Genomic DNA, 24301 nt, shown 5'->3' with positions numbered 1-24301 from the left:
TATAAATGGTTACTATTTCAATAAACATGAGTAAATACTAAAGATTTATCATTAAACCAGTATAAATTACCTTCATTTATTTTCACCCAAAATGGGGCTAACTAGTGCCACACTTAGCACAATCATCCAATTAAACTCTACCCCATAGAAAGGAGATTAACACAATAACATCTACAGTAAAAAATAAACAAACAAAAACAATAAACAAACAAAAACCCAATCAGAAAACTCCCAAACAAACAAAAGAATAGCCAGATTGAGGAATACAGTTGGGAATTGGTCAATCATTAAAAAATCCATATGCAAGGTGTGGCAGGGAAAGCAAAGGCCTCAAACCCAAAATGTAAACAAATAACCAACATACCATTTCAGCAGAAAATAATTTGTTCTGATGGTATAAAGGGGATCAACATATAAATGCAGTTGGTTACAGGCAGCAGTAGGTTGAAGAATTGCTGTATCTGTCTAGGCTAATTGTTTTAATTTGAACACTGATGTCAGAAATTCCTTACAAGTGCAAGGGAGATGCCAAGTAATTTGAAAGCCTGTGATGATTTTGGCTTGGATGAAGTTAATTTTCTTCACAGTAGCTAGTATGGGGCTATGTTTTGGATTTGTACTGAAAACGGTGTTGTAAACGAAGAGATGTTTTCATTATTGCTGAGCAGTACTTACACAGCATCACAGCCTTTACTGCCTCTCACACCACCCCACCGAGGAGGCTGGGGGTGCACAAGAAGCTAGGAGCAGGCACAGACAGCTAACCTCAACTGGCCAAGGGAATATTCCACACTATATGGTGCCATGCTGAGCATATACGCCTGGGGCAAAAGAAGGAAGGGAAGATGTTCAGAAGGGTGTCATTTGTCTTCCCAAGTCACTGTTATGTGTGATAGAGCTCTGCTTTCCTGAAGATGGCTGAACACCTGCCTGTCCTTGGGAAGTGATAAATGAATTCCTTACTTTCCTCTGCTTGCATGCATAGCTTTGCTTTACTTGTTAAATTGTCTTTACCTCTACTCACAACTTTTTCCACTTTTACCCTTCTATTTCTCTCTCCCATCCCACATCAGGGAGAAAGCGAGCACCTGTGTGGGGGCTTGTTTGCTAGCTGAGGCTAAACCACCACAAAGCCATAAGCAGTAGGTTCACAAAACCTAAGGTAACATGGCTTTGATTCCAACTGAAAATATGTAGGATGTGTACAGCTCACTACATCATTTTAGACAGTGCTTGGAGACAAAGACCTCAAAAATGATGGTCTAACAGTGCAAAATTGAAAACTATGTCAAATTAGACCACACAACAAACACCACATTTCTTGCCTGAAAATGGCTGTCATCCTAATCTCTATCTTAACCAAGATATGAGGTTTAATATCCTTTCCAAAAGCATCTATGTGATGCTAAGAGCTCTAGACATTCTCATTACCCATATCACGATTAATTCTCTTTTTAATCTTGTTATTTGCATCAATTTCTTGCAGGAAGATGCCCTGCCTAGCAGAATGTATATGATACATTCTGAATTTGCCACCTTCTGATTTAATTGAAGGTCTCATTCCCTACTCAGGGAACACAGTGGGGCCTGGGAAGGGGCAGGGAGAGAAACTCCCTTATTTCCAGTGCTTTCTTGATAAAACTATTCACTTTAGAAAGTATCAAAGGATCCAAATTTTTTCCTGTGACTTTTAATCCAATTCTTTCTCCTCAGCCGCAAGAGTCCAATGATTACTAAGTTTTAAAGAGAAAACAGGTTTTCAAGTAATTTAATTCCCTGTGATCTACTTTATTTGCTACTTTGTATTACATTAAGAGTAATGTAATCACCTAAGCAGAACTTAGAAGAGCACAACTGACACCACCAAAAGATTACGGGACGAGCCACGTCACTCTCAGAGCTGCTCATTGTACAGGGGAAAACTTGTTCACAGGGCCTCACATACAGTATAACACAATGCACACAAGAAGGCAGACAGGAGGGAAGCTGAAGTTTAGACCACCACTGCTGGGGTGAGCGGCAAGGCCGCGGAGCCCCTGATGAAGGATGCAGGGGTGAAGGATTTTGACTTAAGACACTTTGGGGCTGAATTTCCCTGGGGAAAAGCAGGGACTGCGAAGGACTTGAAAAGGTGCCAGACCTGACCAGTAAGAAAGGAATGTAAATAAGAAGTGAACATCCAATTATACTGGAGGGCTGGTAATAAATTATAGATAAAAGAGCTAAGAATAGTAATGGTATGTAAGATTCTGGACAGAGTGTGAGTGCAGATGTGTGAGAACAAGAAGTAATGTACTGGATGAAGCAATAAAAGCTGAATGTCGGCCATCATCATAAAGGTGCCTAGTTTTTATTTCTTGGCCGTCCTCAACTTACTACAACACACCAGCAACTGTTACAACAGCTTGCTTTCAACACCTCCTGTACTCTGCACATTTCATCTGCATGGCAGAGAGAATAAATACAAGCATCATCATGCAAATCAGTGAGAACAATGTTCCTCTGATATCATGTATGAGGAGAAGATGTTTGTTTGATCATGGTTGCATCACATCAGATAGCTCAAGTATAGATACATAATGTGTGGTTTCTGAAAACTCAGACAATAATGCAATTCAAATTTTGTTACAGACACTGCATAAACAATTCTGACCTACAAGCATCTAAATCTCACATACTCTGACTGCTGATGCAATAGCTACAAAGATAACAAATAAAGCAAGTATCCTATGACTCAAATGCACGTTCTCCAAGACTCAGATTCAAGTCTCACCAATGAAAAGGATTCATAACAAGGATTCATCCAGATGAGGTCTTTCAGAGGCTAAAGTTCTGCACATACAGAGATCTGTTCAACTGGAAGACAATGGGTGGTGCTGGACTTATAAATGAGACACATACTTCAACTGCAAAGGGTTTCCCAGAATAGATGAAAAGAGCAACATCAAGACCACCATCACAAGATTCAGATCCAATAACAAAGGGACTCATCCCTACTATTAACTAAAGTCACATAGACTTAAGAGGCACGTGAACAGTCTTCCCAAAAGAATTTGTCATACTGTCAGACTGTGAGGTAAAAAGTCTTGATGCTGACATGAAACATAAGACCCAGAAGGGTCAGGGGCAGGCATGGTGGTGTGGTGTTGAAAAGCTAAAACAAAAACAGCTTTTAGGGTGAGCAGAATGGCAGTTCTGGTTCAAACCTTATTACCTTATGGGAACATGTGGGACCAGGGGAAAATGGCACACAGCAAGTCCACAATCCAAATAAATTACTGCTTGAAAGAAAAAGATCTGAGATCATCTGAACTCAAGCAAGAATCATGAAATACACTCCTGGTCCTGATGGCAACATCTATCCTTGAGCGTTCTCTTGAGGAAAAACTGCCCAGGTACAGATCGTGATCCAGACTTATCATTTGAATTCAAATGATAAATCTCTACATCTCTTAACTCCACCACTCTGATACAGCAAGAGGGAACCAAGTTTCTACCTGCTTTTTTATTCAGCAGATGGAGGCTCCTGTGTCCTCATAAATACCTAACATTCCCATATGCGGTGGAATGTCAAAAACTCGGTAACACTGATGCTGAAAGTGCAATCCTCTCCAGGTCACTCCCACAAGTCAGTATCAAAACTACCCATTATCTTGATCTGCACCCCTACTATTTCCTTACCTCCAGGACCAGATGATCTCAGCATAGTTTTACTCACATGGAACATGAGCTGAATGATAACATTTTAAAGTATGATACAACTGGTCACAAATTGGGACTCAATTTTCACAGCTTTCTGATATGACTGCTATGGACTAGGAATTCATAGTGCCCCCAATGGTACAATATTGACACCACTCTTCAAGACTTTCCAGAAGACAACGCCAGAGACTAAGCCTCTGCTGTTGACTAGGACAGAAAAGAAGAACATCTGCTTCTTCCAAGCACTACAAGAAAGTTTGTCAGGCAGTAAACTGCAGTCATGGCATTCTCAGAGTAGTTAAGAAGCCTGTTTATTTCTTACTGGACAAAATTTATCTCCGTGAACACACTCCTCTCCTGACATGGAGGCCTGGAGGTGGCCTCCAAGAGAATCAGTGTCCTGTTCAGGATATCAGCCACATAAAGTGTAGTGTGAAAGATGACCTGTGTTTCAGTTTTACCCTGCAAACCACAGCAAAGAGGATCTAGTATGATTACATGAATTAAGAAAACTGCTATAGCACTGAAATGAAATATAATACAAATATATGTGCATAAATACATAAGACATAAACACAAATGAAATCTAATACAGAAAAGAAATCTAATACAACATTTTCATGTATGGGAAAGAAGTATTAAAGACTAAAAAAGTATTCTGTCACCCAACAAAAGGTTGAAATGTATTTGAAACAGAACACATTAAATAAAAGTTCATACTAAAGTTCAACTAAATTTCTGAGCTTTAGCAACCCTTGGAAGAAGTGCCAGATGACCATCTATTTCTTGGAATGACTGAATTTCTTCACTGTGTACCAAGAGCAGAAAAAAATGTTTCCAACTATTAAAAATTTCTCAAAACAGAAATACGAACAGACATTATGGACCAACTTCCACACATGGAAATTTAGGCTGCATACATTAGGAACAACACATTTTTGTTTTTTTAACTAGCATGGGTATTTATAGATTGTAAAAGATCATCTTACGCTGTTAATCTTAACAAAACTACCAAACTGCTAAAAATTCTAAAGGAAAACATCCAAAACCGAAAACAGAGGTGCTCTCCTTTGCCTCTCTTCACTGAATTATACTAAAAAACGTTAGCAAAACCAAGTTGAGTTACATATACTGATTAAAATCTCCAGGAGGAATTCTGGTTAAACCATTTTGTATCTCAACAAATAAATACATATAATGCCCTTTTATCCTCAACAGTTTAAAAGCCCAAGAAAGGAAAAAAAACCAAAGCAAACAAGTGAGTGGTCCTTCAGTTTAACCAAGTTGCACTGAACTCAAATTAAGATACACAAACACTATTACATGAAAAGCAGCACCTAAAATATCTAGAGGACGACTGGACACATGTTTAAAATTACTTCTATTTACTGTTATTTCTCTTCTTCCATGAAAGTTCTTGAAACCAAGTCAGACAGCTAGTTCAGTTCCTAAAATATGATAGATATGGTGCTATAACTGTTCTGGACCTCCTGTTCACACTATCATATGAACTCACTTTAGACATACAAACACAAACAACCTCCATTCCTTTCAGGCTTCAGCTGATCTAAAAACCTCTTTAGGTTCTAAATATTCAAGCATATCCTGTAGCCAAAAAATACACAAATAAGTCTTCAGAAATTTTCTCTAAATCATTTCAATGTTCATATGATAAACATTTTACTTACATGTTACAAAGATGTGGACAGTCCAAACACTGTCTCTTCTTTCCACAAAGCTCCCCACAGCTATGTGGGATTTCATTTCTATTCCATTCAGGATTGTGCACCTTACCTAAACCACGTCAAAGACAAAAATATATTTATTGATTTGAATACAAGATTGATTTTTTAAAAAATTATCATACCAAAAAGAAAAAGCTATATTTTCAATACTGGCAGTAGTTTTCTTCAGGGGAAAAAATAAAAAAAAAAGAAAGAAATTCCCAGAAAATAAGATCTAGTTGGTATGGTGATGGGAAATAGGGAATTAAATAGGGGAATAGGGAATTAAATGAGTGGACAAATTATAAAAGACACTTCTCTAAAAAGGAGCAGGTTCTACATTAATCTAAATATTAAAGGTTGATGAAGTTTGATGAATGCAGCAGGAAGTTTTAAACAAGATGTATGTTAGCTTTGAGTTTTCTATTTTTAAGATAAGCACTAAAACACGTCCAAATTATGTATCATTAATGTAACACTATCCACAGAAGATTAAACACTTATATTACAACACTGTGCTCTGCAGACAATAATACGGCGGACAATTTAAAGTAGTTACAATTACTGTAGATCTCCTAAAACTATGACATGGTCTTTAAGCTCAGGCAGAATTTCTTCCCTATTTAACAGACAGATGACCTGTCTTAAAAAGTCTCATTTTCATTTGGTCAAAACATTCAGTCATGGTCAATTCATTCTAACAGAATTATTATCCCTATACTCATAAGATATTTAAAACCTCTGTCTTAGCTGCACTGCATTGTTCCTAACCAATTCACTGACACATTTAGATAAAAAGAACTATAGATAAAATTATTTCCTATTTCAGCTTCTTTAGGGCAAGTTTACTGACACCAAGTTCTGGTCTCAACTTCAGAACATTCTATTTTGTAGAAAGCGAGGTGAAACTTTCTCGTCACTCTAATCTATGAAGGGAAACCTATATGAAATCAACACAGATTTCAGAAATGTAAATGCCAAGCAAAACTTACCCACATGACTGCAATTAAGTTACATATTTCATTTCTCTTTTTTTGTCGTATATTTGTGGGCTGGTGAATGCTTTACTCATGTTATTTACCTTTCTTATTAAACATATATACACATAAAGATCTGAATATTTTTTCCTATTTAACCTGTATGCATTCCTGAACAACATAAATGACAAAATTGCTTAATCAATTTAAAGATTTAGGTGGTTTTATGTTTGGTGTATCTCACCCAAAAAAAAGACATAACACATGCAGATTATTTCATTCCTTCTACCAAAGGAAACTTTCACAATACTAGCCCAAATCTATCATCATTCCATAAAAATCACTATTTTTACATAATGATATGAAAGTATTTATCACTTCTTATTTAGTATTTCTTTCTTTATATTTTTCAGGCACCATATGTGCGGTTCTCTGTGCACCCACCTGCCAGTGCAATAATTTTTTTTGAAGTTAAATTTCAGACATGTATGCAAACAAGCACCAACACTGAAATTCATATTAAAAAACTAAATCAAAATGACAACACTGTTTTTCTTTACAAAAGCAAGCAAGAAACTCACCACAGAAACAAGTGTAAGTCTTAGGAACTTGCACAGAAGCATTCTGACAAGCTGGACATCTCCAACCACTATTGCCATCTGTAGATAAAAAAATAAAAGATAAAAAAACCTTGAAGGAGCTAACCTGCAAACCTAGAATAAGTACTTTTGCCTTGTTTCTTACCACAGGTGCAAACAAACTGTTTTCTTCCATTTACTCAGAAGTGCTGAGAAAGTAGGTTAATAAAAATGCATTTTATACAGTATCAACATCTATACAGCAGTGCTACTACGTTTGATCAGGCTTTGGTTTTTTATAGAAGCAAAACCAAATTTTAAAATTCCATTTTTTCTATTATCATACGTCCTCCTACAAGACATACTGCTAGAAGATAGATAGTCATCACATCTAAAGATGTAAGAAACAAAGTGTTAAAGAGAGGGAAACAGGTGAGAAAAATGTAATTCCCTAGCCTAAAGCATTTCCTTTTCTTTACCTTCTCATGAGTTTAAGTGTCAAGTTTAAGTAAAAGACCAACTTAGTGTTGCTTCATGTCCACAATAAATCAGTTTTATATAAACCAGAATAATCTACTTAGTTCATTTAAAGTTGCTAATACCTAGACATTGACTAGGATATTATTCTTCAAGCTGGTATTTTAAATAGTAGTTTTCTTGCTTCTGAGTTCCAGAAGGGTTCTGGTTAGCAGTAAAGGAAGAACTTCAGCATAAGGAAAGTGACATTAATAAAGATATTTCCCAAATTCAGTATAGATCTGGCTATGAATAATATGAATGTGAGAGCGCTACTGAACACAAAGGGGAGGAGAGAGAAGAGAGATATATGTTTTTATATCTATATATAGACATTAAAAAAATTAAAGAAACCGATTAGCACTTTTTGTTTCTCTTACCTAATCAATTCAATGCCGGTAAATTAATAAAGCTGTGATTTTAGAACTGTTCTTCACAATTAAGAAATCTGACCAAGATTCATGATACTTTCACATTACAAAAGCAGAAGGGATTGCACACAGGAAACTTCATCTGATAAGACAATTGCACTACAACGATGCACACACACACACTTAGGTTCTCTTAAATTGGGTCAAAGACTTCTTACATTAACCATCATAATGCACAACGGTAATCATTTTCACAAACTGAAAATGATCCAAATTATAGACTGCCTGGACACTCTAAAAATGCAAATCTAAAGCATACTTCATGCCTATTCTTACCACTCATTATCCTGACGCATATCACTGTGCTACCAAGATTGCTGCAGAGATCTGGACAATTAAGGGCTGAGCAGCTGTAGGACAGTGGCACAAGACATATATTCTAATATTCATGCTCAAGAGCAATCTGCATTTCCTGACCAAGATTTTTTTTCTTTTGATTGCTACAAAAAGAAGCATCTCAGAGAGTAGTGTTAAAAGCTACCAAAGTGTAAAAACCAACCAAAATATGTATCTGCTGACAAAACTGTCAGCACCTTATGTGGCTCCTCCTAAAGCTAGTGTACTAAGCCCTAAGGGATTATTATTTTGTACGGTGTACTTAACAACTCCATTAACAACAATTTCATTAACTGTTATTCCACACTATGTTTTTCAAAAGCTGTGAAGATAAGTCTACCCTGAAAGCTTCAGGAGACCAGGAGGCGGCCTCTCCTATCAACAACTGCCCCAGAACAGGATGTCTAGTCCTCTACAAGCAGCAGTTTCTCTAGAGTATAGTGAAGGTCCCCATAAAATAGGAACCTTTCACCAAGCAAAACAGCCTTTCAAGATATATTTGGTTCTTCTTCAACACTGATTATCCTTTGCTCCTCCAAGACATTAAGTACATTCATGCGGGTCCACCCACAAGGAATATATAAGGTTGTTTTCCTCCAAAATTAGAATGAATAAAAGTTTTCTTCAGGATTCAGATGCAACTACAGTAGTATAGAATGACACCTGACATCCACATTTGTAAGGAGCAGTCCTATAAACACTCCTTAACTTAAACTTTTGTTCCATCAGTGTAAGTGCACCACTGAAGCATCAGTTTTTTAAAGAAGTTGAAAAAGGAAGAGGGCAAGTGACAACAATTTCCCCTCTATAAAGTTCTTGTGTGCAGTGCAGATATTTTTGTCAGATTGACCTTATCTAAAGCGATATCTGACCTTATCCCATGGGATATCTGAAGGTCACATTCTTTCAAGATATAATTCAAAATGTTAGTAAGATGCTTGTTTCCTCATAGGAAAGAATCTTTCCAAATGAAGGTAAAGTGATGCTGAGTGCTGCTGACAATTTACACTGTAGAAATACTAAATGTTGATGTCAACCTGTTGAGGAATACATCTGGTTCAGTTGCAGATTGAAATCTGGGTGAGAGTCCAAGACAAGAGGCTACCAACTGCCAACAAAGGGCACGAAGATGGGTGACACCAGCCAGGTGAAGAGACACTGAGACACAACAGGAGCTGTGAACAGCCAACCTTTTAGATAACAAAGGGCACAGAGACCAGTGGCCTGAGCCAGGTGGATAGGCACTGGGAAAGATAGCAGGAGTGGAGAATTCAGGAGGAAGAGCAAGCCTTGTGCACTCTTGGACTCTGAGGGGATAAAAGTCCAGGAGTCTTTTGTTCGGGATCCCTCCAGGGAGGCACTGGGTTGAGTTTTCTGTATTACTGTACTACTGCACTGTGAATAAACTGCTTATGTAACTAGACTCTGCTATGGGAAACCTGGGGTCAAACCAATAAGTAAACCTGGTCTGACTGTGTGAGTGGAGCATGGAGGGAGTCAAGACGGGCACCTGTTGGTTCACTGCAGCCGCCCACTGTGAAGGGGCTTTGGTCCCAGCAGTTAAAGTGTCTTGTTTTGAGAGTGTGACTGCCAGAGAGAGTCTTGTAAACGCTCAAACTGTGAAGTTTCCTTAACACAAATCACAAGTCTAATGTTAGCAGACCAAGAAGAGAGCAATGCCCTGTGACTCCCCACAGATAATCAGGAGACTCTTCAACTTGGCCAAACCAGATGCCATTTTTCAGATGACTGTCAAGACGATAGAAGGCAAAAAAGTCTCAGAGGAAAGACATCTTCAGTACAAAAGAGGCCCTATGAGGAGATAACACTGTAGAGTGCAAGAAGACCGTTACGGTAACCTTGTTCTAGAATGAGTTTCTAGAATCTAGACATCTACAACTAAAAATAGTTCCTCACACTTCTTCCCATCCCAGTATGTTGACCCCCATGCAACTTTTACCTCATTGACACTGTGTAGCAGGATGCTCTGCCCAGGAATATCATCAAGTAACTCTAACAATTTGTGAGGCTATCAGCAGTGGGCTGAGAGGGGACTCAGATGCTGGTTTTGGTGTCGAATTATGCTAAAACCTGTTGGACACATCAACCCCAAACTAACACCTTGATAGTGAGGCAAAGATTTGGCAGATAAGCTGCTAAGCTGACCTGGAGACATGACTGGCAGTCAATCATTTTATAATGTAAAGTCCAGTTCCATGTTCATATGGTAGATTTCTTCTAACATACTCTTCTTGGAATATGTGTGGAGTTTTCTCCCTTGAAGTTGGGATACCTCTCAAGTATAGTCCTGGAGATTGAGTGAAAGAGATTTTTGCCCAGGACAACTGGTATAGGTAAGTTACATCAAATTGTTTCTGGGTTTTTTTGCTAGCTTTAATATTAATTGCTTTGATATAGTGCACTATATTTCACTATGCATTTCAGCTTTTATGCACTGTAGTACATAACTCTGATTAAGGTCCTTTGTCTAACCATTTGTCATAATAAACAATACATTTTATATAAATATATCCAGTTTGCCATCTTTAACCCTGGAGGACAAAGTTGTACTTAAAACCATTGACAAAGCCTGATGCTAGTAAGACTGGATCCAGCTGCATCTAGGTGTCTCTCTAAGAAAGACTTTAGAAAGCAAGGGGGTCCTTTCTGTACCTCGTGACTCAACAGGAAGGCTTCTCTAATAAATTTTGTCTGAAGTTCCCACTCCTACCCACAACACACGATCTAGAAGAGTTCACTCTCCTCTCCAACTGGACCCACTGGTGCCAATTTGATGGTCTGCTGTGGACCTCAAAATTTTTAGGATTGTTTCTCTCTTGCACTGTCAGTTACCACTGCACAGCTGCAAAACTGTGAAAAGTTTACTCAGAACCTTTGCTCAGAAACTTTGCCAGGCACATGTAGACACACACACCCACTCAATCTCCCTGCTTGATGCCGCCAGACTTCCAGAATCCTTCAGAAAGATGCCCAGAACCCCTTCTGGAGGAGCTATTGGGGCACTTACTAGAAGAAACAGGATTATAAAATCCCCAATTTTGGATGCATATGCAGGCCCCCTCCTCTGATGGACCAAGACTGTGTATTACGACCATCATCACTCACACATCACTGGAGCCACAGATGGTGATACCTCTCTCTTTTCCTCTCTCTCTCTATTTTTCTCTTTCCAATTTTCCTCTGTTAAGGTGATCATACACTTCAGAATGGCTATATACCCCTTTATGAATTTGTTACCTTTTTTTCCAGTTATGTTTCAAAGCAGCAGTTCTAATAAAATTCACTGTTTTATCAGTTATTTAGCATCATTTCTCTTTAATCCACCCCAACAGATCCCTTTAACAACAAATCTGATCGCTCTGCCTCGCAGGCGAGTCACAATACTGGCTACTTTAAACAATATTTCTAAGTAGTTTTCCAACACAAGAAACACGTGAACATGGCCACTAGATTTATTAGAGAGAAAAATTATTTATACATACAATATATATTATTGTGTGTGTATATATATTATATATAATATATATTTTTATATTTATATTTATATTTAATATAAATATATTTAATTATATTTAATATAAATTTGAGAAAATACCAACCTTCCGCTTGTGAAGCTGGTGATCGTGCCCACTTCTTAATACAGTTAAGGTGGAATACATGATAACAATTCTGACAGCTCCACACTGGGGCTACTATTCGGACCACCTCACAGCATACCATGCACTCATACTTTTCTGTGGTCAGCTGTTCAATCAACGACCCTGCAAATTAAATATATTATTTGTGCATAAAACGTCAGCTAGCTGAGAAACAAAATTCAAATGAAATTCCAAGATTTCTTTTAAATCATAACAAAACTTATTTTACCTGTGTGGCTATAAATGAGATATTGATTTGCTCCTGGAAGTTTTCAGTTTAATACTTTGTATACATTTCTTTAGTTTCAGAGCAGGAAGAAAGAGAATGAGATTCCCATAAAAGTGGCAACAAAAATTCCTGTTGATGAACAGCAATCTTCTGATCTTACAAATTAGTTAATAGTCTTAAGAGTGGTAGAAGTTTGAGATTTTACTCATCACTTTGTATGGGAACTTTATCTTCACATAAAGTTAAAACCAAAAAGACAAAAGTTCTTGGCTACAGAAATTTCAGCCAAAATTAAACTTAACTCCTATCCTTGAGTATTCCTGAGGGACCACACAACAAATATTAATGGTGAAGTGCCTGAATTATGGGAAAAAGCCCTTTTTAAACTGACTGTTTTAGGAGTGGAATTACTGGGAAACAACAGTGGAAGTACAGGTCTTTTGAAGCATATGAAAGAATGCAAGAAGGTACTTTGAAAATAAAGAACTCCACTGAAAAGTTAGTTGTGCAACCATAACAAGAGCACGACATTGCTTCATTTCTGTCAGCTTAATTCTCCCATCAAGGTAAGGCTACCAAGTCCACCTTAAAAATGTCCACAGAATTTTAAAATATCTTAATTACAAGTGTAAAGTAAAAACGTACTATTTTTAGATTGTGACAATACAAGGAAAGTCCAAATTCATACTGAAGGAAAAAAATGAAAATAACAGAAAAAAATTACTATAAACTCAAAATGTGCTTGTACCACACGTGACTGCAAGCAAGCCCATGGCTGCCTGGAAACTTGCAAGTGTTAACACTGTTTGCTCTCCTTAATAGGATTTTCAAGTTTCTTTTCCAGCCCTCCTGCATCAAGCACAAGATTTAAAATTAGCAGTCATTTCTCCTTCTGTTCTCCCATAATTATTATCTGCTGTAGAAGAAGCATCCTCAACTGAAACGTACTTTTCTCCAGAAGCATAAAGCTATACAATACTTAGAACCTATACCTGTACATGGCTTTAAAATGGTTTAAAAAGCACAAACTCAGTCCTCTGCAAATAGTGGCAGACACTGTTTCCAAACTAGCTCCAAAATAAAGCATGCAAACAAAGACTGCCATTTTGGAGGGGAAAGTTCCTTAAGTTGCCTGTAAGAGATCACTACTTCTCTTCCTGCTTTTTGCACATGATGATTTTCACTTAACAATAATGCTGGGAGATCTTTTAAAGAAACCAGGAGCACAGAAGTTACTGCATTTAGGTTACAAAGGATCAAGGAAGATCTTGATCCTTGAGCTTCTCCTAATGGAACATATTTTCCAACTAGACCTATGCTTCCCAGTTATGCTACTACTTTCTCAGGTCTGAAATAGAAGGGATGCTGAGAAGCAAAATTTTCAATAGATTTGATACCACAGTTAAGATAACTCTATCCATCTCTACCATTCTGGGCTGCAGAAGATAAAGTTGAGATACTTTGTAAAAAAAAATTAATATAAATCTTGGTGTTTCTCCTTATTGCCTCTGAACACTTAAGCCTCTTGCCATTTAAGTGCACACTTAAGCTTATATAAAATTGAAAGAAAAAGCTACCTAGGTTTCTGTTGAAACAAAAACACTTTTAGTGTTTCTAATAGCACTGAAAAGATTCAGCTGATTTCCATTTAATGTTTTCAGTCCCTAGTGGTATGGGTTGGCAGAAAATTCACTCCAACATTCAAAACCTGTGAGTCTGCTTTACACTGCGAACACTACGTTTCTGTTCTCAAACTTCCAAAGATAGTATCCAGAGATCGCCTCTATTTCTAATTACCTTTCAATACTACCACTGCAGGAAAAAAGCACAAAATTCAGTTAGGAGCAGAATACAGTTTCTCTGTCTTGGTATTTTTGTGTTTCTACATAACATGAGAAAATTCATTCTGCAGACATCAGTCCTTCTCCAGTCCCATTCTTCACAATGATCAGAATTTTACTTCCACAGCACACACATTTTAATGTGTGATCTCTGACCAGGTCACCATTTGCAGTTTGATAGTGAAACAGAAAAACTGTAAACAAAATCTGTCCTTCCCTAGTAAACTTATAGAATATGTCCTCACTCAGAAACCATGCATCTACATTTAATTCTACCTTCTGAAATGATTACCGATCTAATGTGAAATAATAAGCTTCTTCAGCTACTCAAGGTAGTAGTTGAAGTGAAGAGTTTAAATTATTCATGATTGTATCTTTAATGCAGGAGTACAGGGCAGTCTGGAATGCTTACCTGTATGAGTTTCTTTGTTTTTTGGTACATCACTTTGCTTTTTCCAGTACTGGGTCCAGCTAAAATGAAGTGCAGGTGCCTGATCCCCCTTTAGAAGGAACTTTCTTCCATTGAGTCTGAGGGACTCAGACAATTGATGCCTGACTTCCTTGGTCAAGTTTTCATCGTTTTTGTGGACAGGGAGTTCTTTCTTCCTCTCATTTTTATCTTTCGGAGTATATGCAATAGAAGACTTCTTACCTACTTTTGTGTTTTTACTACAGTGAGAATCATGTCTTTTCTGACACTCTTTTTCTGCAGAGGGTTTATTCCACACAGGCTTCCGGGGATATCTTTTGTTTACATAATTGTAGCCTTTCTGCTCATCCCCACTACCAACAGGTGCATCACAGAATGCCTTTCCAACAGATGATTCTGAAGAGTCAGATTGTGTTAAATCCAAAGATGGAACATTTTCAAACAGCTCTACTTTCTTGTTAGAGCTCACTCTTTTTTCACGGTCATGTACTTGCTTTCCCTTCTCCCTGAAACCTCTTCCAGACGTATGCATCAGATGCGTTTTCTTTGGCTTTGCTCCTCTGCTATCTGCATTAGGTACCTCCCTGTCACTCTCTGAGGAGAGAAAATCATTGTATCCTCTAGGAGGTGCTCTTCTACTAGGTACTATAGCAACATCTGAAACACCAGGACCTGCAGCAGCCTCAGCAGTACTTTGCCTCATCTTATTTCTAGTACATGTGCTATCATTTCTTGATCTGTGCAATCTCTGGCTTGGCAAGTTGCGATTCTTCAAACTTTTACTAGTATTAAAAGACTGGTGGAAGTCTTCAGAATTCCCATATTGACTTTCTGGATTACAAAACCCATGATGCTTTGTGGAAGAGCTTTCATAGTCTGTACCTCTTTCAGAAGATAGACTAGGAAATGATAAATTACTTCTATTCTGATTACTGTTAGAGTCTTTCCTATCTTTATTTACCCAGTTTATATCTGTAGGTTGTCTTTCTCCAGGAATGGAATCAGCAGCATCAGGATTGAAATTCAATGTACCTAAAAATTTAAAAATAAAAGCAAATAAAATATACAAAACTATGAAATAGTAAATACTTATTTTCAGCAAAATTACCACACATGCAAAGGTCCAGAAGTTCAGTCAATTCCACGTTTCACAGAACAACTGCAAACAAGTTTCCAGAAACTAGAAGTGAATCATACAGTGCTTTGTAGAAGCCCCCTCTTGTTATCTTTACAGAAGGACTGTGATGACCCAGAGTTAAGATTATAAAAATAAAAGATAAAGAAAAACGTTTGAAGCAATACAAGACATGCAAGTGTGATAACCAATGTTTAATATCTGAAGTTTTTCATAGCATGTTTACATACATAGACAAACCTGAAGAAAAAGGTGTCCTTTAAATACAATTGTCTACATCTGAAATTTTAGTATTATACAAAACTTTGAATATAAATTAAAAGTAGCAGTAGTAAATGTTTGCATGAACTCAGATTATACTGTTCTACACACAGACAAACAGTAAAGGGACTATCCAGTGCAGCTTTGCAAAATTATTTCCCTGAGGCCATCAACATGAACCATGCTTCTACTTCAGAGTTCTTCTGTAATTTCTGTGTCTCTAAATAAAAGAAAGAGGTGTACATAGGAAATCCCATGTTGCTCAATTTCCTGTAACATTGTGCCAGCAGTGCCTGCCTGCAACAGAAATTAGGTGAATAGCAGGGACAATGTAACAGGCTGGGGCATATTGGTTAAGTCTTACACAGGAATGTAAAAAAGAGAAGAGGTTTCTAAAATCTGAGGGCAGTAGTAGTGATTTTACAGGTAGAGTAGGTTACCCCTCATGGCAGAGCACGGTGCAGTTTATTCCTGGATCATGAGAATTCAAAGAAATAAGTGCTTAGGCTATGACTTAGGCCAGGAGACTCTCTGTCAGAGGTGGACCAACAGAAGCCTACAGAGAATGGAGAAAAATGCAGAAAGGCTGCGAGGAAGCCTCAGAGGAAGAACAACTGCAGCTGTGAGGGGTTGCCTAGAGACCCAGCTACAGGGCACAGCCTCACAAACTTCTGTAGAACTCCCCTGTTTGTACCCCAGACCACTCCTTCCCTTCCTTCCCTAACTCCCAACTCTCCCTATATGGCTGGACATATCCCTTGCGGCCAATCCCTCCATTTTCCCTTATCACTGACCCTTAGGATTTGATGTTCCTAGCAAGAATCCCTCCTTTGTTCCAGACTCTTCTATACTCCCCTGTATATAAACTGACATCTTGTTTTAATAAATGCCATTTTGTGGGTCACCACCCGTGTGACTGTCTCCTAAACAAAGTGCGCCCGAGGGTCTTTTCCCGGGGGACCAAACCCCTCCACGATAACTCTCCAAAAAGCTAATGCTACCTAGCTCTCTCAAGTACTGTTATAGGTTTAAAATCATCTCTTGTAATTTTACCATACTATCATTACGGGGTACATGCTGACAACAGCACCATGATCAACACAAAAGTGGAACAAAACAAACAACACTGATTAGTACTGGTTTTTCTGACTGGACAAGTACTCATTTTTTAATTGACCGCTCTTTATCGAGACACTATTTTTGGCTGAATTTAATTTATGGGTGTCTCAAGTACTGTGTGCAGTTTTAGGCTCCACAATGCAAGGAGGATATAGAAATACTAGAATGTGCCCAAAGGAGGGCAACAAAGATGGTGAAAGGACTAAAAGGTAGGAGCAGCTGAAAATACTAGCTTTGTTGAGCTTGGAGGAGAATGAGGGGTGACCTCAGTTTTCTCATGAGGAGGAGTGGAGAGGAAGATGCTGATCTCTTCTCCCTGGTGGCCAGTGATAGGACATGATGGAATGGCTTAAAGCTTCATCAAGGAAAGGTCAGATTGGATAGTAACAGGAAAAAATTCTTCAATTAAAGGCAAGTCAAGTACTGGAAGAAGCTTTTTAGGGAAGTGGTCCTGACCCCAACTCTATAAGTGTTTGAATAATGCTCTTAGGTATCTAGTTTAACTTTTAGGTCACACTGTGTGATGTCAGGCACTGGACCCAAAGACCCTTTTGAGTCCCTTCCAACTCAATATTCTATGATTATGTGTTCAGTTTATATACTCTCAGTTTAAGTTAAAACTAGTTTGAGGACTGATGTCTTCAGTTTTAAAGTAATTCAAATAACCAATTCTTTCATCTAAAGGCAGTTGACAGCATAGTATGTACATAAGAGTCTATTTCTGTCAGCACTATGAATACCCAGACAAGAAATGGTCCAGTCAGCTGAACATGAAGCACAAGCTACATGGAAGACACTCCCTGCAAATTTTACAGTACCTGTATTGAACTGTACCACAAAAAAAAAAAAAAAAAAAAAAAAAAAAGGAATGGTGCATTCACTTTCCTGTTCACCCTTACAGGCTTTAGAGAAACTCCCTGATATCTTCAGTTTAATCATGCATAATACCCAGCTGTCATTGTGAGGGCAAAATCTAAAAACTACATTCAACAGTAATTACATCAACTGATGAAAAAAATCCATTAACAGCTATTAAATACAATACATTTGTCCTTTCTAGGTGCAGAGGGACAGAAACTAGAAAGACATATCAATGTGAATAATTATTCTACAGTTGCCTTGTTCCTTATATTCTCCTTCTTTGTCCTTTCCTGGGTGTCAATAGTTGTTCACTAACTGGCAAAATGCACTGGACAGGTTGCACATCTGCAGTGTCTGAAAACTGTTATTCTACAACTCCCTGATCTATCCCAAGAACAGAAACATCTTTCAATTTTAAGCTCCTAAAATCATACACTCACTCTGTCCATGAAGTTGCAGGGCAAAACCCAGTTTACACTACTAACACTTCGCAAGTGCAATTCAAAACTTGAGATTGTTGTTGATAACACAGTATTGCCACAACAATGAATCAACTTCAGAACTTACGCCATGCAATGATCTGCTGCAATTATCTTAAGTATTATAAGGCAAATGCAGAAGTGGTGCATCATCCAGACTTATCTACTGCTTTTCAGTAAAACAATTTTTAGCCCAGCATACCTATTTAAAACATTTTATTCCAATATATATAAACCTTACAAAAGATTTCACGATCAGAGCTGACCTGCAGCCTGATAGAATTAAAGATAATCAGACAACCAGACATTTGACCGTACCTGCTTTACTGACGCTATCAATCTCTGCTCTCTGAATCATGTCCTAGGCCATTTCACTTGCCACAAGGCAGTTGAGGGCCCATTTTCATTCTACCAAAAGATGACCTCAAATCACTTTTCCATCATGATAGCCAGGCTGTCAAGAACAGGGGATGTTTAGGACATAGGCTAATGATCATCTTAATCTGAACTAGCACCAGGGTGCTGCAAAGGTAGAGACTGATATTTTCTTCTTCACCTAGGACACAAAAATCCAGGATTCTCCCAGACAGAAATTTAACAACTCTATAAACAGTGAAATGAGTTAGCTCATCAGTGGACCTCAACGTGACATTGATTACCTGAGAAGTTTACCTAGACTAGAAGAAATTAAGAGGTGCGATGAAAAAACTAAATATTATTAATTACTCTGGGCAAGTGTTATTCCTAGGTGCATGTTCAAGACACAATTACGTAAGAATTAAGTGCCTGTAATGCACAATAAATCATTAAATGCAAGGCTGGAATACAGATCTTGAAAAGTTTCCCCCCTTCTCCTCAGCAGCCGCTACCAATAAAACTAAAATTAATCTCAAATTGCATCATACAAGTACGCAGGGCAAAACACACAAAGAAAAAGCGTTTTCTTGCACCAGTTGCACTAAATCCCAGTCCAAGTCGGGTCCTTACGCTCTCCACCCGTGAGCCCTTGCCGAGATTACTCTGGACAGGTAGCAACCTGCTCTAAGGAGTAACCTCCTGCACGTCCAAGACCTCTGCTCACAGACTCCTCGAAAAGCCGCGGTTTTACAGCAGCTTGTAGGGCTAAGACATTGTCACTGTCCCTGCCCTGTGCAGGCAGGCTGAAACCCGGGTCTCACGGGCACGCGTGTGGGTAGAGAGCAATAGGTTCTCCCGAAACCAAGCGCCTCTTTAGATTTTCTCCGACGTTAGCCTTCGTTTATCGCATACTAGAAGCCGATACGTTCCTCCTCAGGCAAAACTCTCCCTAGTGCGTCCTGCGGCACAGGCGAGCCCAGCCATTTTGAGACCCACAGGCGCCGCCGAGCCGCGGCGGGCGGGGGCGGGGCAGCGGCAACAGGTGGTGCCGCAACCTGCACCCCTCGGCGAGCCAGCCAGCCAGCACCCGGCCACGACCACCACAGCACAGCCTTCTGCCCGGCAGTATCACTGCTGCGGAGTGATGGCTGCTCCTCCCCTTCACTGGGCCCACCCCACCCTGCAGGCCTCGGCCCCCGCCCCGCCCCCGCCCCAGCCCGGCAGTGGCACTCACCTGCGCCGGGCCGCGCCTCCGCCATGCCAGCGCCCCGCTCCGCCGCCCGCCCGACCCGACACCGCCGCCGCCGCCGCGCGCGCGCACGGCTCGTGCTCGTGCTCGCGCCCGCGCCACCCCCAAGGCCCCCGCTTCTGCGCGCGCAGCCGCACGGCGCGCCAAGCGCGAGCCGGAGGGCAGGGGCGCGCGCGAGGCGGGAGGGGCGTGGCCGGGGGCGGGCGGCGGCGGCGGCGCGGCCCCTGAAGCCAGGCGGGCCGGGGCACGGGCGGCACTGCGGGTGCGGCCGCCGGAAAGAGCCGGAAAATCGGGAACCCTGTGTGATAATGCAGAGAAGGAAGAAAAGAAAACTAACAGCGTCAAAGAAATGCTAGCGCTGGCAATAAATTGATCGTTTGTTGGCAATCGGCTTGCCTGCTACGTTTTAGAGCCCGGCTAAGCGGGCCAAGAGCAGGAGGGTGGGTTCAGGACAGCTCGTCCCAGTGTATAAAAGATGTGCTTTCTCTAACCTCAGGATAGAAGGCTGTGTCATCAGGCTATCTATTGCATCCTGCATGCAACTGCTTAAAGGAGGTGACAGAGACACACGTGTCATCCCAAAAAGCCCACACAAGGATTCCCATACTCCAGCTGGTACTGCAGACAAATCTTATGCTCCAGCTACAAATACTCCATAAGGATTGCATGATTCATCATACTGCGGGTTTCGGCACCAGTGTTTAGCCATTGTATGATTCAAACCTCTCTGCAGAGGTTTGCAGTGCCATGGTTACAGTACATCTACTGAACATTTCAGAGTCCTTACAGTGCTGCTGATCTTTATAGACACTGCAGAGAAAGTTCACAGTTTTATAGCATCAGCAGCTCTGAAGAAGGGCACCTCAGGAGCACTGCTGCATAGTCTGTCTGCATTTTGACCTCCACACCCTCCTGGTGAAAGTCTCCCTTCAAAGTTCCATTTGCTGCATAGTTCTACTATTCCTAGTGGGCAAAGTTCATGGCTTTAAAGCCCTTAAAGAACCACTGGGCTTATTGCAGAAACACTACCCATTGAAATGCACCCCAGACTCCTGACATTGCAGAGGAAGTTTGCAAACCAGTATGGCAACACCCTTATGAAGATGCTACGTGTTTTGCCATGGATTTTGAGTGTATTTGAAGTTCTTTACTATATGTAAACACAGTGACCATCTAAGGTTGTAAAGAAAGGTATGTGGCAGTGGCATCCCTTCAGAGATGTATGGTTTTCGTCTGCTGTCAAGAAACTTGCAATAGTCCTCTGGTTCCCATAGACTTCTCTGCAACTACTGTAAAGATTGTGTCCATAATATTCACATAGAACTACTAAAAACTACTTTTCATGAATACCACAGTACTACCACTTCAGTATCCACACTCTGTTTTTGTTACCAGCAAGAAAACAGTTTCTGTCTGGAAAGTACTATAGGGATTTTCACCTGTATGTTCTGCTTCACAGTTGCCAATTATTAGGTCTATACAGGTCTACCTTTGTTCTCTGTTTTCCCTTTTTATCTTAACAGTTTTGCTTTTTTTTTCTTTCCTGTCTTAAATTTGCATTGGGCCAATTCCATCCACTCCTGATAGCCTAACTTAATTGCCTAACATTTCTGTACAGGCACGTGATTTTATTTTCTTGTTTAGTATGGCCAACATAGTCTTTTTATCTTTTCCTTATAATTTCTTCTTTTCAATTCAAGGATAGGGTAAGGATCTCCCCACTGTATCATACACCTTCTCTGAAAACATATTTTTTTATTTCTACTTTGTCAAGCTTGAATAATTATTTCCCCATCTTTTTGCCATTTATCACTCATTTCTTTTTTCAGTCGCTGCTTTTTTTCATCTAACCAGTATGCCTCTCTGGAAGTAGCAGGGAGAGAGTGCTCCATATGTAAAGTAGAGCTGGGAGCTGAGGGTCTGTGAATTCCACAATACAAGAAGAGTGAAGAAGAGCGAAGCAAGTTCACCAATAGCCCAGGCAACAGGACAGGTTGCTATGCTAGCCTGTAGTGACGGGCAGCTCAAGCCAGAAGTCTAGCTGTGGTCAAGGATTAGAGGAGGGTAGGCACAAGCATATGTCCAATAGAGTTCAGGTGGAAAGGACAAGAGCAGGTATTTTAAAGCAGCAGGGGAAAGAGCAAGGGACAGGCACCTATTGAGGTTTTTCAAGGCCTGAGATCTGCTTATAAAAGTTGATGCTGAGCTCATCCAGACAAACTCCCAGAGTGGGGGGAAGGGGCATGGGAGAGATGTATATAGGTCTCTTACAAACACAGATGTCTTCGGAAGCAGGGATGCCAATAAACAGCCTTGCCTTCAAGGGAGAGGGGGAGATGAGGTAGGGAAGCAGAAGGAAGGGAAACCCTAGCCACTGTTGTCTGTGTCAGCATGCATACCAAAGATGATAAATCCCTAATAGAAACATATTCACTCCTGAGCTGGCATTTCCTGGAAGGAAGGATTGCAAAGGATTTCCTGGAAGTCCTGATTTTTAAAGAAGCTGTTCCTAGGTAATTCCAGATGCCATTAAGGTTGCAATCCCTGCAGACAGAAGCAATAATCTAATACAGTACTATGTACACCTCCAGAAGGCAAGGGAAGAGTGCTGTGGGCACAGTCAATTGCAGTACACAGCGATGCTCTTTCATCCTTTCCTTCCTTACATAAAGCCCTCATAGATAAGTAAAAAAAAAAAAAAAAAGTCCACCAATGTGTGCTTTTGTTTAAAAAAAAAAAGTCTGTTGCTGGGGACAGCTTTTCAGAAGCATCCTTCCAAAAGCTAAATTTGGGCATAAAATTGAAAATAGAATCCAAACTTCTGACAGATGAAAAGTAAACCACACTATGAGACAGGCTAAAAGGGTTTGAAGAACAACTTACATAAGGCATAAAATCTAATAATAAATCCCTTTCAAACACTTCAGGCTCTGGACATCTCTCAGACAGACTGCAGCACCAAGAAAATTAAAAGAAATTTAGAGGAGAATACAGAGAAAATAACCAAAAATCTAAACTCATTCTTTATATCTGTGCTTACTACAGCAGATATGGATGAGATTCCCAAGCCAGCTCTTCTTTTTTAGAAGGGGACTCACAAAGGGTTATGTTTTGAAAGATTTAGGAATTTCTGAAAGGTATTTGGAGAGGCCAGTCATCAGCTATCAAAAGAAATAAATAATTGCAGGACTAAATAACTGATTGAAAGATAGAACATAACACAGTATGAACCAATAGTCCGTTTTCACAGTAAAAGGAGCTCATCAATTGAGTCCCACAAGGAAATGTTTTGGAACCTAATTTGTGCAACATATTTCTCAAAGATCTGAAAATGGTAGTGTCAGAGGTTTAGGGTTAGGGTTATTTAGGGAAATATAGGCAGGGCAGGCTGAGAAGAACTGCAAGCAGAAGAGTCTTTGGATATTGGGTATATGGGCAAAAAAATGGAAGCAGGGCATATGTGCGGAGGACAGCAAGGAAAAGCAAGAACAATACAGAAAATGGCACAAAATATACAAGGACTTTAATGAGGATTTTGAATGAGAATAAAGACATTCGATTGTGCCTCAAAAAGAACAGTTATGGGTTTACACTAACAAAGTTAAGGCATATTGTTAATGCATGGATTTTTGAAATGTACCCCAGTTGTATGTTGTAATTGAACAAGTCCTGACATGTTCATTCCCTCATAAATTTCCCTTCTTCTGATTGGTTAAGCAATCCCCTCTTTTCATTGGTTAGGATTTGCTGCAGTGTAGGCGGTCCTGACACACCCCTTAGTTGTTATAATTGGTTCAAGTTTAAGATATGCATAATGTTGATCTCTCATTGGTTCCCCAATTATGTCAATCCTATACTCCTCCCAGGTTCCAGACCCTTCCATCCCTGAGGGTATAAAAACCCTGCTCTTCGCTCAATTGAGGGTCAGCACCTTCTTGTCTCTGTATCTATTTTGTGTTCCTGCGACAATAAACAGCCTGCAACAGAGCAAGAACCCCCTTGTGCTGTTGTGTCCTTTCCTCGTTATTGGACTGCGGCACATATGGGAATAAACCATCCTATCTTCACATTTGAAATGAAGAGCCCTGAGCTGTTACAACAGCTATAACAGGTAGTTGTATGAAAATGTGTCTAATAGTGTGGGAAAAAAAGCAAATAATTATCAATCATTGCTAAGAAAGGAGTAAAGAAATAACAGAGATAACACCAAGACAGTGTAAAAATTGATAAATATTGTACACAAATCCAGGTTCAGAAAAAGGCAAAGAAAAGGGATCATAAGACTGACTTAGATATGTTGCCTAAAAGAAGCACTTAAAAGAAACCTCTAAGTTTTAGAAATAAGGCATGCACCCTGAGGTATCTTCACTACAACTTATATGTCAGCATGACATGATTATTCGTTTTTCATTCCCTG

General features: G+C 39.6%; 1 protein-coding gene across 2 annotated transcripts in view; it reads right to left on the bottom strand.

Annotated features, from left to right (window-relative positions):
* Positions 1–19933, bottom strand: part of NFX1 (nuclear transcription factor, X-box binding 1) — a 63336-nt gene extending 43403 nt beyond the window's left edge. Inside the window, exons 1-5 of one of the 2 annotated variants that reach the window (XM_050310700.1) lie at positions 19870–19933; positions 14406–15455; positions 11885–12046; positions 6985–7062; positions 5391–5496 (exon numbers count right to left, since the gene is read on the bottom strand). In XM_050310700.1, coding sequence (XP_050166657.1) covers positions 5391–5496; positions 6985–7062; positions 11885–12046; positions 14406–15455; positions 19870–19894 — 1421 coding nt within the window. In that variant the 5' untranslated portion in view covers positions 19895–19933. Of the gene's footprint in view, positions 1–5390; positions 5497–6984; positions 7063–11884; positions 12047–14405; positions 15456–18596; positions 18669–19869 lie in introns of those variants that run through there. The other variant, XM_050310690.1, reaches the window with a different exon arrangement.
* Between the last annotated feature and the right edge of the window lie 4368 nt (positions 19934–24301).

Source organism: Myiozetetes cayanensis, unplaced genomic scaffold (genome assembly GCF_022539395.1).
Source record: "Myiozetetes cayanensis isolate MyiCay16 unplaced genomic scaffold, myiCay2020 scf1, whole genome shotgun sequence".
Classification (NCBI taxonomy): domain Eukaryota; kingdom Metazoa; phylum Chordata; class Aves; order Passeriformes; family Tyrannidae; genus Myiozetetes; species Myiozetetes cayanensis.
The sequence above is the reverse complement of the archived record's forward strand: the minus strand, read 5'-3'. Positions and strand labels throughout refer to the sequence as shown.